This window comes from Ambystoma mexicanum, chromosome 2q (assembly GCF_040938575.1).
Source record: "Ambystoma mexicanum isolate Mex_15411 chromosome 2q, UKY_AmexF1_1, whole genome shotgun sequence".
NCBI classification, from domain to species: Eukaryota; Metazoa; Chordata; class Amphibia; order Caudata; family Ambystomatidae; genus Ambystoma; species Ambystoma mexicanum.
Window position 1 is genome coordinate 1373869897 of NC_090924.1, and position 12377 is coordinate 1373882273.

General features: G+C 50.9%; 1 protein-coding gene across 2 annotated transcripts in view; it reads right to left on the reverse strand.

Moving 5' to 3' along the window:
* Positions 1-12377, reverse strand: part of LOC138570181 (ubiquitin-conjugating enzyme E2 E1) — a 481786-nt gene that overhangs the window by 23831 nt on the left and 445578 nt on the right. For both annotated transcript variants that reach the window (XM_069648862.1, XM_069648863.1), the window contains exon 5: positions 4724-4871. In XM_069648862.1, coding sequence (XP_069504963.1) covers positions 4724-4871 — 148 coding nt within the window. The remainder of the gene's footprint in view (positions 1-4723; positions 4872-12377) is intronic.

Below are 12377 nucleotides of genomic sequence, written 5' to 3' on the forward strand. Positions count from 1 at the left end.
AGAGTGTCTATTGGATACACTTCTATAATCAACTTTCACCGATGCTATTGGGAACACTTCTAAATGCAACTTTCACAGCGTGGCTATTGGGCACGCTTCTAAAAGCAGCTTTCATAGAGGATATTGGGCACACTTTTAAATTCAATTTTCCACAGAGAGGCTACTGGGCGCACTTGTATAATCAATTTTCAAAAGGCTATTGGGAGCAGCTCTAAATTCAATTTTCGCGAGAGGCTATTGGGCACACTTCTAAATGCATTTTTTTACAGAGCGTCTATTGGATACACTTCTATAATCAACTTTCACAGAGGGTATTGGGCACACTTCTAAATGCCACTTTTATAACGAAGCTATTGGGCACATTTCTAAATTCAAATTTTCCACAGACAGGCTACTGGGCGCACTATTAAAATCAATTTTCCAGAGAGGCTATTGAGAAGACTTCTAAATTCCATTTACCAGAGAGGCTATTGGGCACACTTCTGAATTCACAGCGAGGTTATTGGGCACACTTCTAAATGCAACTTTCACAGAGGGTCTTGGGCACACTTCTAAATTCGATTTACCAGCGAGGCTATTGGGCACATTTCTAAATTCACCGAGAGGCTATAGGACACACTTTCTAAATGCAACTTTCACGTGCTAATCACAGTTCCATCTAGATGCGACGCAGGCCAATATTCACAATTCTATCTAGGAGTGGACATGCCAACATACACAATTCCATCTAAGTGTGGACATGCTAACATTCATAATTCCATCTAAGTGTGGACATGCTAACATTCACAGTTCCATCTAGATGCGACGCAGGCCAATATTTATAATTCCATCTAAGAGTGGACATGCTAACATTCACGATTTCATCTAAGAGTGGACATGCTAACATTCATAATTCCATCTAAGTGTGGACATGCTAACATTCACAAATCCATCTGAGAGTGGACATGCTAACATTCACAATTCCATCTAGATCCGACGCAGGCCAATATTTATAATTCCATCTAAGAGTGGACATGCTAACATTCACAATTCTATCTAAGAGTGGACATGCTAACATTCACAATTCTATCTAGGAGTGGACATGCTGACATTCACAATTCTATCTAAGTGTGGACATGCTAACATTCACAATTCCATCTAGATCCGACGCAGGCCAATATTCATAATTCTATCTAAGTGTGGACATGCTAGTATTATGGCACACTATGTTATTGGTAGGTAAGATAGAGTGGCGGGGGTTTTCTGGAGTAGAGTGATTGCTCTATTCTCCACCCATGCCACACTCATGGTTTTTGTTGGCGTCTGTTGGCTTCCCTGGCGTCCCCTGTGGACACCTGCAGAAACAACTTGGAGCCGCCAATGTAGGAGCCGCCCTTGGCCTTCGGGCCCTTAGCCGCAAGGGGCTGCCGGGCAGAGGGCTGTCCTGGGGATTTCGGATTTGTCTGTCAAGTGGCCAATCACGGTGGGGGGCGGGAAAATAATCGGAAAGCTGGTCGGGATCAAGGCAGCCTATCAGGACTGATGGGAGGGAGCGAGGGCCGGCGCAAGGGGAGGCAGGAAAGACGCGGGGAAAGATGCGGCCTGCGCTGGGGGTATGGAGGGGCTGGGGGCTCTAAAGGGGTAACAGGCAGTGGATTCAAGGCCTAAGGAGGCTGGGGGGCTCACCCACTCACCTGCACGGCCCGGATGGAATTGGCGTGCAGGTCGAGGTGGGAGCAACACACAGAAATCAAGGCAGCCTATCAGGGATGGTGGGAGGGAGCGAGGGCGGGCACAAGGGGAGGCAGGAAAGGCGCGGGGAAAGACACGGCCTGCGCTGGGGGGTATGGAGGGGCTGGGGGCTCTAAAGGGGTAACAGGCAGTGGATTCAAGGCCTAAGGAGGCTGGGGGGCTCACCCACTCACCTGCACGGCCCGGATGGAAGTGGGGGAGGGCACTCAGATAAAGCTGTGCGTATTTGCCTAAAAATAGGCAAATACTCCCAAAAAAGTGTGAGTAAAAATACTGCCAAGAAAATATAGGAAATGGAAACGTAGAACCTTGTGCCCCTGCTTTCACCCACACAGCTCCATGGATAGTCTTGGACCAGTAGTGCACGTAGTACCACGGGAAGAATCTACTATTATAGCTCCCTGACCGGAAGACGTAAACATGTACCTTTAAGGTGAAAATTCATTAGTAAAAAAAATCTGTTTTCCATTTAAAACAGGTTTACTCGCTTGGGAATACACTCATTGGGAATTAGACTTGCATGTTTACTCCCAACTTTAAAAAACACGAAGTAAAATAAATCCCTGAGAGACCTCACAGGGCACTGGTCAAGGACCATCGTCAGATGAAGACAGCAAACTAAGCAAGGAGTCGCCCGTGCAGCCAGCAAGGATGTGGAAGAGGAGACGGTGGTCTACCATACGAAAGGCCTACATGAGATGCAGTGGGACCATTGAAAAAGACTGCCCGACGTAGAGAACGTGCTCTCACCGTGGATGGTGCCTGCCTCCATCCGGCATCCAAGGCTGAATCCAGGTAGGTTGGTGATCTCAAGTTACGAGAATCCAGAGGTCGTCCTACCTCCTTTGCCCAAGAAAAGGAGGTAGGAACAAGGATTATCCTCAACTGAAAAGAAAAAGATGCAGCCATGCAAAAGCTTGGTCTGCGGCGCTCACTTGCGAAGGATGACGACCACGACCCATAACCGCATACTACTCCCTGAGCGTAATGCTTTCAGAAGACTTCCCCGCCCCAAAAGGTGCCAGGACTAGGAATCTGACTACTGGATAGACAAGACTAGGGTCTTTAGTGTCCGACAGGGACGGTGGCCCCAGTGCTCATATGCTAGCACGTGCCGCTTCTGCAGTGGCAGCAGGCTAGACACTAGTCTAGAGCGAGATGTGAAAACACTGAAAAAAGCCAAGGCATTCGGTGCAGAGTGGCAGAGGTCTGGGGAGTGGGGCTTCACAGTATCCATTGCCACAGCGACAGGGACAGGGGCTGCAGCTCTCTACGCCCTCTTCATGCTGCAATTGTGCGGGGCTGATGAAGCATGCACAGGGCCACACAGGAACCCCTGTAACCCCCCCCCCCAATGAACCCCACAATGAGATAAGGTGGAGCGCCAGCGATCCCGGACTGTGGAGGGAAGCGGGAAACTATGGGGTGCAGAGAAATATGGGCAGGGCGTGGTTTCTGTTCGCGCGATCAGGAAATGACAAGAGTTGGTTTAACTGGATTGGGCAGCAATTATACAAATGTTGCTGGCGGTCTGAAGGAGCTAGGGGCGAGGGACATGATTATTTTGCTCAGCAGAAGATGTAAGATATGCCAGGTACCTTTAGGAGGCATATGCCAGGTAGTTTATGGCAGTTATTTAGGAGTTTCCCGGGGTTCATAGATTTAATGGGTTCTAGGTATGCACTTGTAAGTTTGGGGGAAATTAATTGGCAAATATCTATTGCAGCGACCGTTAAACGAGGATCATTTTTATGGGGTGGGAGGGAGTTGCTCTGTGCTTCACTTTTGCGGGGAGAATGATGCTAGAAACCTATCAAAGAGCGTTTGGTGTAATCGGAGTTGGCTACTATTCCTTGGTTGGGTTTGGTAGGAAAGGCTAGTCATTTGTTTTGGAGGATTGTAGACATCATGGAATGTTTACCGGTACCAGTGAATACCAAGGTTGCCCGATAGGTGCGTGAAGGGCAAGATAACAAAAAATAGAAAGAGCTGCAAGAATTGTTCTCTGGGGCTGGGCGAGGCAGGCATTTGCCATTATGTACGAGCTCCTTGCCACCCCTTAGCAACAGTCTACACTCTGCCTGGCATTCTGTGCAGTCATCGACCATCCTAGACCACCCTACCTTACGCACACACCATGAAGCATTTTTATGGGCTATGACAAGGGAAGCGCTTACCCATCCAGTACTTGAGGCCTAGCCTCTCAGTGGAACAGCATCATGGTGGGTTGGCCATTGCAACACAGCATGCCCTAGTGCGATCTAACTGGGCAAAGACTCCAATTCCGCTCCCTGCCACCAGCAATACGGAGGAACAGAAGCCTAATGGGTGAATTAGGGAGGGTCATCAAAACCCAAAGTAAACTCGATCATATGCCACACTTGGGCAAGGGTGGTAACCACCCGCTTGTGTCGCGGGATCCTAACAGTTGAAAACGCCGCTTCCACGACCCCGCCTACCTCCCTCACAAACACTACATGGCAGGGAGCAAAGCGCCAAGAGGCCATGGAAAGCAAAAGCTGTGCTTTAGCAATAGCAGTATGACGCGGCCTGTTCATTGCAATTGGGACCAGTTCATTTGAGGCTACCAGGTGCTGTTACGCCAGGAGAGCAGTTAGGGGTGGGGCAGAGATGTCTGCGGCTGCCCTGCCTCGCAAGTGGTGCTTAATAAACATTGCAGTTCACCTCACTACGATAGTGTTCCGAGTGTATCGCAACAATGGGGTCAACGACGCAAACACCAATTCCCAAAAGACAGCCATCAGTTGTCCAGGTGTTTCCTGGAGCTAAGCCCCTGATTTCCAGTCATTCACCCGGCTCCCTCCCCGAGGTGGCGCACGTAGGGAGCAGGTTTCAGTGACCGAGAGATTACGCCGTGTGTCTAGGCTTCTAAATTGTGATCAAGCGTGGTTTCCAGACCTCCGGGCTCTATGCCAAGAGCTCTAGCAACTGGCTCTGAAGAAGCGGGGGGGGGGGGGGGTATGGGGCTCACCTGGGTTGCAGTCTGTGAGCAGCGAGCAGATGGACAGCAGCACCTTGGAGATGGTCAGGGCCGGGCTCCAGTTGTCCTTCAGGATGTCCAGGCATATCACCCCCTGGCTGTTGATGTTACAGTGATAGATTCTCGTCCGAAACGTGACCTGGAAACGAGATGAGGAAAAAAAAAACATGAAATGAGGCAAACGAGGGTGGAATCTATAACACGTCAATTTCATTGCACAGATGAAGCGCCAAGAGATCATGAATATGCTAGCGCTAGCTCAGAACTATAGTGACCTGTGCACTCAAAAGGGGCATCTCGCATGGTAGTTTTTTAAAATTAAATATCACCAAAATAGCTTTAAAATAAAGGGGTAAATGTACATTTCGAGAACACAATAAAAGTGTGGTTCAAATAAATATCTAAAGCATTCTTCTCAAGAACATTAAAATACATGAGTACGCTTGAAAGTCAACATTACGGTACAAACAAATGTCATTCCGTTTCCATCACTTCAAGCCTTTGCTGCACAGATATTTTCTATAGGGTTGGGCTCCCTCTAGTGGAATATGGCAAAATTTACAGCTTCAAAAGTAGTTAGAAAATTAGATGATTTACATTTTAAAGCGCTCACAAAGCCCACAGGCATCGAGGCGTTGTTACAGGAATTGTTTGTTTTTTGGTTGCATAATTGTTTTTTTTGTCTTAGTTGCGTATTTATAACGCGCTTAAACACCCAGAGATTTCTAAGCGCAGTCCGAACCTGTGTTGCTTCGTGTCGTCTTGCTTCCAAGGCGCGCATGTTGCCGCTGAGCTATCCTCCTGGGACAATTGAACATCCGGGATGGATTAATTGGGGGGTGGGGAGAGTGAGAGAGAGAGAGAACCTGGGACTCTTAGTTCTCCTTTCTTGGTATTTCAAGACATCGGATTGTGTTGAGGGACCACTGCAGTGGGTTTAGTGGAATAACGCACAGAGAATGTAGTTTGTGGTACACGCTATATGCATGGATAATGAGATTAAAGGGTGGAACATTTTATGATGCAAGCTACGAACCTCCTCATTTGTGAACAAAGGCTAGTGCATCATGAAAGTGCACCAAAACAGCCACGTACACGGTGCAGTTTTAGTGCCAGCAATGATCCAATGGCACAATGAACTGAACTTGGGTGGGACTTGCTGGTGTTCAATTTGCTTGCTTGCTGTAGAGATGTATTTTTGTGACAAGTTGATGGAGGAGATCTAGAATTTGGAACGATGAGACGCTGCTTCCAGTCCTGTCCGCTGCACATCACCCACATTCTGAGCCAATCACTGCACCTCTTTGAACAACTGTACTATGTGGCAAAATGGTCTATGCATTAACAGTGACCGCAATAATAACGGATATATAAAAACTAAATAACACTTGGCCATTGTCTTCACTGCTTAAATGCCGGATGACGGACCAGTGAGTTTAGGTTCAAATCCTAGCTTCCTTAAGTGACCAAATTATGTGACCCTGAGCACATCATTCTATGACAAGACGGAGGCGAGCATTATGCTTAACTCTTTAATTTGCCACCAACACTGCCTTGTCTTTAATAGAATCAAGACTGACCAGTGCAGTTAGCATGGGCAATCTTCATTATGTCACTCTTCTAAAATTGGGACCAGTTACAAAGTGTGCAGTGTGCAGTAATGTCAGTGCTGGAAATGGGGTGGGCGGATTACTCTGGGAATGCCCTCCTGGTGAGGGGGGACAGGGTTTGTGGGGTGTGGCCCAGGCATGTCACGAAACACCCCATCTCTTCATGGTACCCGAGACTGGCGATTTGCATGAAAGCAAAGAGCAATTTGGAAAAAAAAAAAAAAATAAAAAAAAATAAAAAAAAATAAAAAAATCACATTTTTATTTTTCATGAGGCCCGTTCTTGCGATTCAGCCAGATACCCTTTTGAGTACAGAAGTTGTGCTTTGCGTTCTCCATTGGTCAGAACGCCGCTCCCCCTAACAAAAAAAATGAGTAAATTGAAGATATAAACACATTTTGACAGTCTCTGAAAGGGATGGGAAGACTCTCTCCAGGCCGTTTCTGCATTCAGTCTGGTGTGCCTGCCGAGCCTGCTAGGCTGTTCGTCGCGAGAGCTCCGCTTAGGAACAACCCTGGGAGTTCCCTGGGCTAGCCCCGGGCCTCGAGATGGAGCGGTGTTTGTGCAGTGCTCCGGAAAGATTAACTTTGCCGGAGCTCGATCTGGTTCCAGACCATTTCCCACGCCGAGTAATACCGACTACAACACGCCACTTGGGCCGTTTACAGATCAGTTTGGCAGAAATGGGGACAGGGCTCTGCATCCTCCTTACTCCCCTCGCCTGGACCAGTTGCACCAGCCAATACAACCACCACCAATTCCAACAGAGGCCTGTGCATTCTACCTCGGAGCATTGCGCCAATGGCTGGGGGTGTTGCCAACTGGTGCTTGCACAGGATCAAGGACCAGCAATGGCTGTGCTTTCACTTACAATCCCAGAGATGCAGCTCGCCTGTTCAGTCTCCTCCTTACACCGCATGCTTGCATGGGTCACTTGCCCCAGCCATGCTTATAAGCCAACTTTTAGGACCTCCCGGCTGGCTGGCATTAGTGCTTCCGCAATTGATTCAGCGATCACCTGCTAACCTCTGCCTCCCCCCACCATGCAGTGGCACTCCACTGCATGGTGACAGAAGGTCACAACGCAGGGCAGAGCCTAGCACGCGATCACCAAAGTCCGATCCACTGCCTGTTTCCACAACTGGCTTGCCATAGTGAGCCACGAAGGGATATGCCCACAGAAGATGCATGTGGACGCTGATCACGTGGGCGGGTTGCCAACTCTCCATGTGCATGCAATTTCCCACTCGCCCAGGGGAAATTCTCAGTCGCTTATGACAAGTGCACATTTACTTGCGTGCAGCAGTTCCAGAACTAAAAGTGCAGCAAAGATGTGCTAAGATTTCAAGCCTCATCTCGATTTACTTAACGAATTACTGCTAAGGGGTTACTAGACCTTAACAAAAAAAGGGCAAAGTGAAGGTCACCTAGGAAAGCGAATCGCACACCCACAGCCTGTGCGGTGTAATCAAAGGCTTCAAACTAATGGAACTGAAAGATCAACTAAATAAGACCTACCTGCCATTACCAAAGGAAAAACAGCATTTTTAATTCACGAAAGCAGAAGAAATTCCATAGTCCCTTTCACAAAAAAAATAAAATAAAACACACCGACACCAAAACGGCTTTGCAAAGGTGTCTTTCTGCCAGGGAAATCCACAGAAGGTCAAAACACAATGTAATCGGAGTGCAGATTGGAAAGCACATCACAGGCTGAGAAATAAATGCAACATTTTCACTGCAACCGCCACCCATCAAAAGGTGGTGCACTGCAACAATTCATACTCACTTTTCAGCAGAAAACCGAACAGCAGATAATTAAAAGTGTATTTTATCAATGACTAAAAGAAACGGCTCTGTGCTTCTGCGCAAAAGCAAAGTGGACCCTGAAAACACACTATGTCAATGCATCAAGGCTGATGTTCACAAATTCAATGCGCGGGTTCTTTTCCGCCAATGACAAATGGTGGGCCTCTGGGCAAACTTCACAAAGGCTTCCCCCACTGCTAGCCAGGTTTGTGCATCCCAAATGTTTGCAACTGCAATGAAGTGTGGCCGTTAAGAGTGTTGGAAACCAAGTGTCCCCCAGACTCGCTGTCTCTGAAAGCCCAGCTCAGGGCAGGCCAAATGGCTCTAGCTGGTGCATCCCTGGAATTTACCATCTGCAAACAACCAACTTCAGACAACAAAGAGACAAATGGCCTGGAGAAAGCAGAGCTCCCATTTGCCCAACATGAAAATGTACTATTAATTTAGAAGGACATTTATAACTTCAGCCTTTTTCTCGGCAACCAAAAGTCGTACTTTCTTGATGTGTCATTTTTTTTTTTTTTTAGGTAAATTCCAGGAAATTTTAGGGATATAAAACGTATCGACCTGCGACTCGGGGCACTGTTATGGCCATCTAAAATAGGTTTCTGGCTGATCTGAAAATGGGCGAACTGGTGGAGGGTAAAATTAGGAAGGTGGGGAATAAGGAACAAGTTACTTACCTGTAACTGTTGTTCTCCAGCATGGGTCTGGCATGGATTCACATGCTCATGAATATTCCCCGTCGTCAGGCTGGGAATCCTCGGTAAAGAAAAAACCAGTATCAGTTTCGTTTCTGATCTGTCTTTCGTAGTAATAACCAATCACTGGTCTCTGCGTCATACTGACCACAGCCAATGACTGCCCTCTACCTAAGCACCGCCTCTGGCAGCCATCTTCAGATTTGGAAGCACGTGAAGTGGCAGTATGACCAAGTGAAGAGCCGCAGAGGGGTAGGCGGGAGGGTTCGCATGTGAATCCATGCCAGACCCATGCTGGAGAACAACAGTTACAGGTAAGTAACTTGTTCCTTCTCCAGCATGGGGTCTGGCATGGATTCACATGCTCATGAATAAAGAATACATAGCAGTACACACATGCACAACCACGGGAGGTGGCAAAGGCTCAACATTAAGCATCACATAAACTCAACATTAAGCATCTTACCTCCTCACCAGGCTCACCTCAGGCGAACAGGTTGCGCAGCACTGCTTGGCCGACCCTGGACTCCTCCCTGGAATCCCGGTCGACGCAGTAGAATTTCGTGAAGGTGTGCGTCGACCTCCACGTAGCAGCCCTGCATATGTCCAGCAGGGGCACACCAGATAGGAACGCCGTGGTAGCTGCGATCGCTCTGGTGGAATGGGCTCTCGGACGGCTAGGCAGCGGTCGGTTTGCCAACCGGTGACAGCACATGATACAGCCGGAGAGCCATCTGGAGATGGAAGCCTTCGAGAGAGCCTTCCCCTGATTGACAGGTCCAAAGTTCACAAAGAGTTGTGACGTCTTCCGAAAACCCTTCGTGCGGTCCACGTAGAACTTCAGCGCTCTAGCTACATCCAGCGAGTGCAAAGTCCTCTCAGCCGGCGACGAAGGCGACGGGAAAAACACAGGTAACACCAAGGGTTCGTTGAGATGGAAGTCCGACGGTACCTTGGGCATGAAGGAGGGGTGCGTCCTGAGCACTACCCTCGTGTCGTGGAAAGTCAAGTACGGGGCCTTGCAGGAAAGGGCCTGGATCTCTCCCACTCGTCGTGCGGAGGTGATGGCCACAAGAAAAGCTGTTTTCCACGATAGAAACTTCAACGGGGCCGAGTGCAGAGGCTCGAACGGAGGTCCCATGAGCTTGGTCAGCACCACGTTGAGCTCCCACGCCGGGGCCGGAGCCTTCACCGGCGGGAACGATCTGAACAGTCCCTTCATGAACTCTTTCACCAGACGATGAGACCACAAGGACGTCCGGCCCGTGGTTCTGGTGTATCGGGAGATCGCAGCAAGATGAATCTTGATGGACGCGTGTGCCAGACCAGCTTTGGCCAGCGTCAGCAGGTACGGCAGTACTTGGGGAGCCGTAATCCGTAGAGGGTTAATCTTCTGTGCGTGGCACCAGACAGAGAACCTCTTCCATTTGTGTCCGTAGCATTTAAGAGTCGAGGACGCCCTGGCCTTTGCAAGAACCTCTCTGCAATCGGCCGGTATGTCGTATCCTCCAAACTCTAGCACTGCAGGAGCCAGGCCTGCAAGTTCAGCGACTTCGGGTCGTGGTGGAGGATGGCGCCTCCTTCCCTGGAGAGTAGATCCGCGTCCGCCGGCAGCTTGATCGGCGGGGACGCTGACAAGTCCAGAAGGTCCGGGAACCATATCTGCGTCGGCCACGCAGGTGCGATGAGGATCATCCTGCACCGTGACCTCTTGAGCTGGTTGATGAGCCGGATTAGCAGAGGCAAGGGAGGGAACGCGTAGAGGAACAGGCCCTCCCAGGGGAACGAGAAAGCATCGCCCATGCTCCTCGTCTGGGGAAACCTGCTGGCGAACCTCCGGCACTTGGTGTTCGTCGCCGTCGCGAACAGGTCGATCTGGGGTGTGCCCCACCGTCGGAAGAGGCGATCCACCAGATCCTGCCGTAGCTCCCACTCGTGGCACGAGCGCAGCTCCCTGCTGAGTGAGTCGGCGATGGTGTTTTTTATCCCTGCCAGATGAAACGGCACCAGAAAAATCCCTTGGGCGACGGCCCAATGCCACAGGTCCTGCGCCTCCTTGGACAGCGCTGGGGACCTGGTTCCGCCCTGTTTCCTGATGTAACATGGTGGTGGTGTTGTCGGTGAAGATCCTCACCACCTTGCCCTTGAGGGACGGAAGGAAGGACCTGAGGGCCCAAAACACTGCACGGAGCTCCAGGACGTTGATATGTAGGGACTTCTCCGTCGGGAGCCAGAGTCCCCTTGCGTGCAGATTTTCGGTGTGCGCTCCCCACCCTTCCAGGGAGGCATCCGTGGTCACAGTCTCCTGGTGGGCTGGGGTCTGGAAGTCCATGCCCGCCGTCAGATGCGCGCGGGTGCCCCACCACCGTATCGCTCGTCGGAAACTCTCGTCGAGCTTGATCCTTTCCTCGAAGCTGCCCGTCGTCTGGATCCAGCGCGCATCCAGGAATTCTTGCAACGGGCGCATCCGGAGCCTGCACATGGGAATGAGGTAGATGCAGGAAGACATCATCCCGAGGAGGGACTTGATGGACCTCACTTTGGCCGCGTCGGCCACCAACATCCGTTGCACCTTGCCCAAGATGGTCCTGGTCCTCTCCTCCGACGGGGAGGCCAGAAGGGACACTGTGTCGAGCCTCGCTCCCAGAAACAGTGCGACTTGCGCGGGCACCAGGTGGGATTTGGCGTAGTTCACGGAGAATCCCAGGTCCGTGAGGAGTTGGACGGTCCTTGCCGTGTGGACCACGGCGAGCTCCCTCGTCTTGGCGCGGATGAGCCAGTCGTCCAGGTAGGGGTAGACGTGAATCCCCTCGCGGCGCAGCTGCGCCGCCACCGGTGCAAGGCACTTGGTGAATACCCTGGGTGCCGACCGTAGTCCGAAGGGAAGGGCTTTGAACTGGTAATGACGCCCTTGGACCACGAATCTGAGGAATTTGCGGTGCCCCTTTAGGATGGGAATGTGGAAGTAGGCATCCTCCAAATCCAACGACGATAGGAAGTCTCCTTCCTCCAGCTGACCCAGGACGTGCTGGAGGGTGACCATCCGGAACTTCTGCGCCTTGATGAACTTGTTCAGACGTCGCAGGTCTAGGATGGGGCGCCATCCTCCCGTCTTCTTCTTCACGAGGAAGTATCTCGAGTAGACTCCGGAGCCCCGAAGCCTCTTTGGGACGAGTTCGATGGCGCCCTTTCTGAGCATCGCCTTTACCTCCAGGAGAAGTTGAGGGACGTGAAGTTCTTTCCTGGCCACGGGGGGGACGCGCGGGCACCTTCTTTGAAACTCGAGCGCGTGGCCCCGGGCCAGGGCGTCCAGCACCCAACGGTCGGTGGAGATGGACTCCCACACGCTGACGAAGCCCGCCAGCCGGTCTCCCACCGGGGTGCTTCGGTGGGGGCCCGACCCCACGGCCGGTTCAATCCTGCTTGGACGCGGCCTTGCCGCCTTGACCTCCTTGGCGACGACGGCGGGGTCCGCTAGACTTGCCTCGTCCTCTGTAGGCCTCTTGCGACGACGAGCGGGCCGC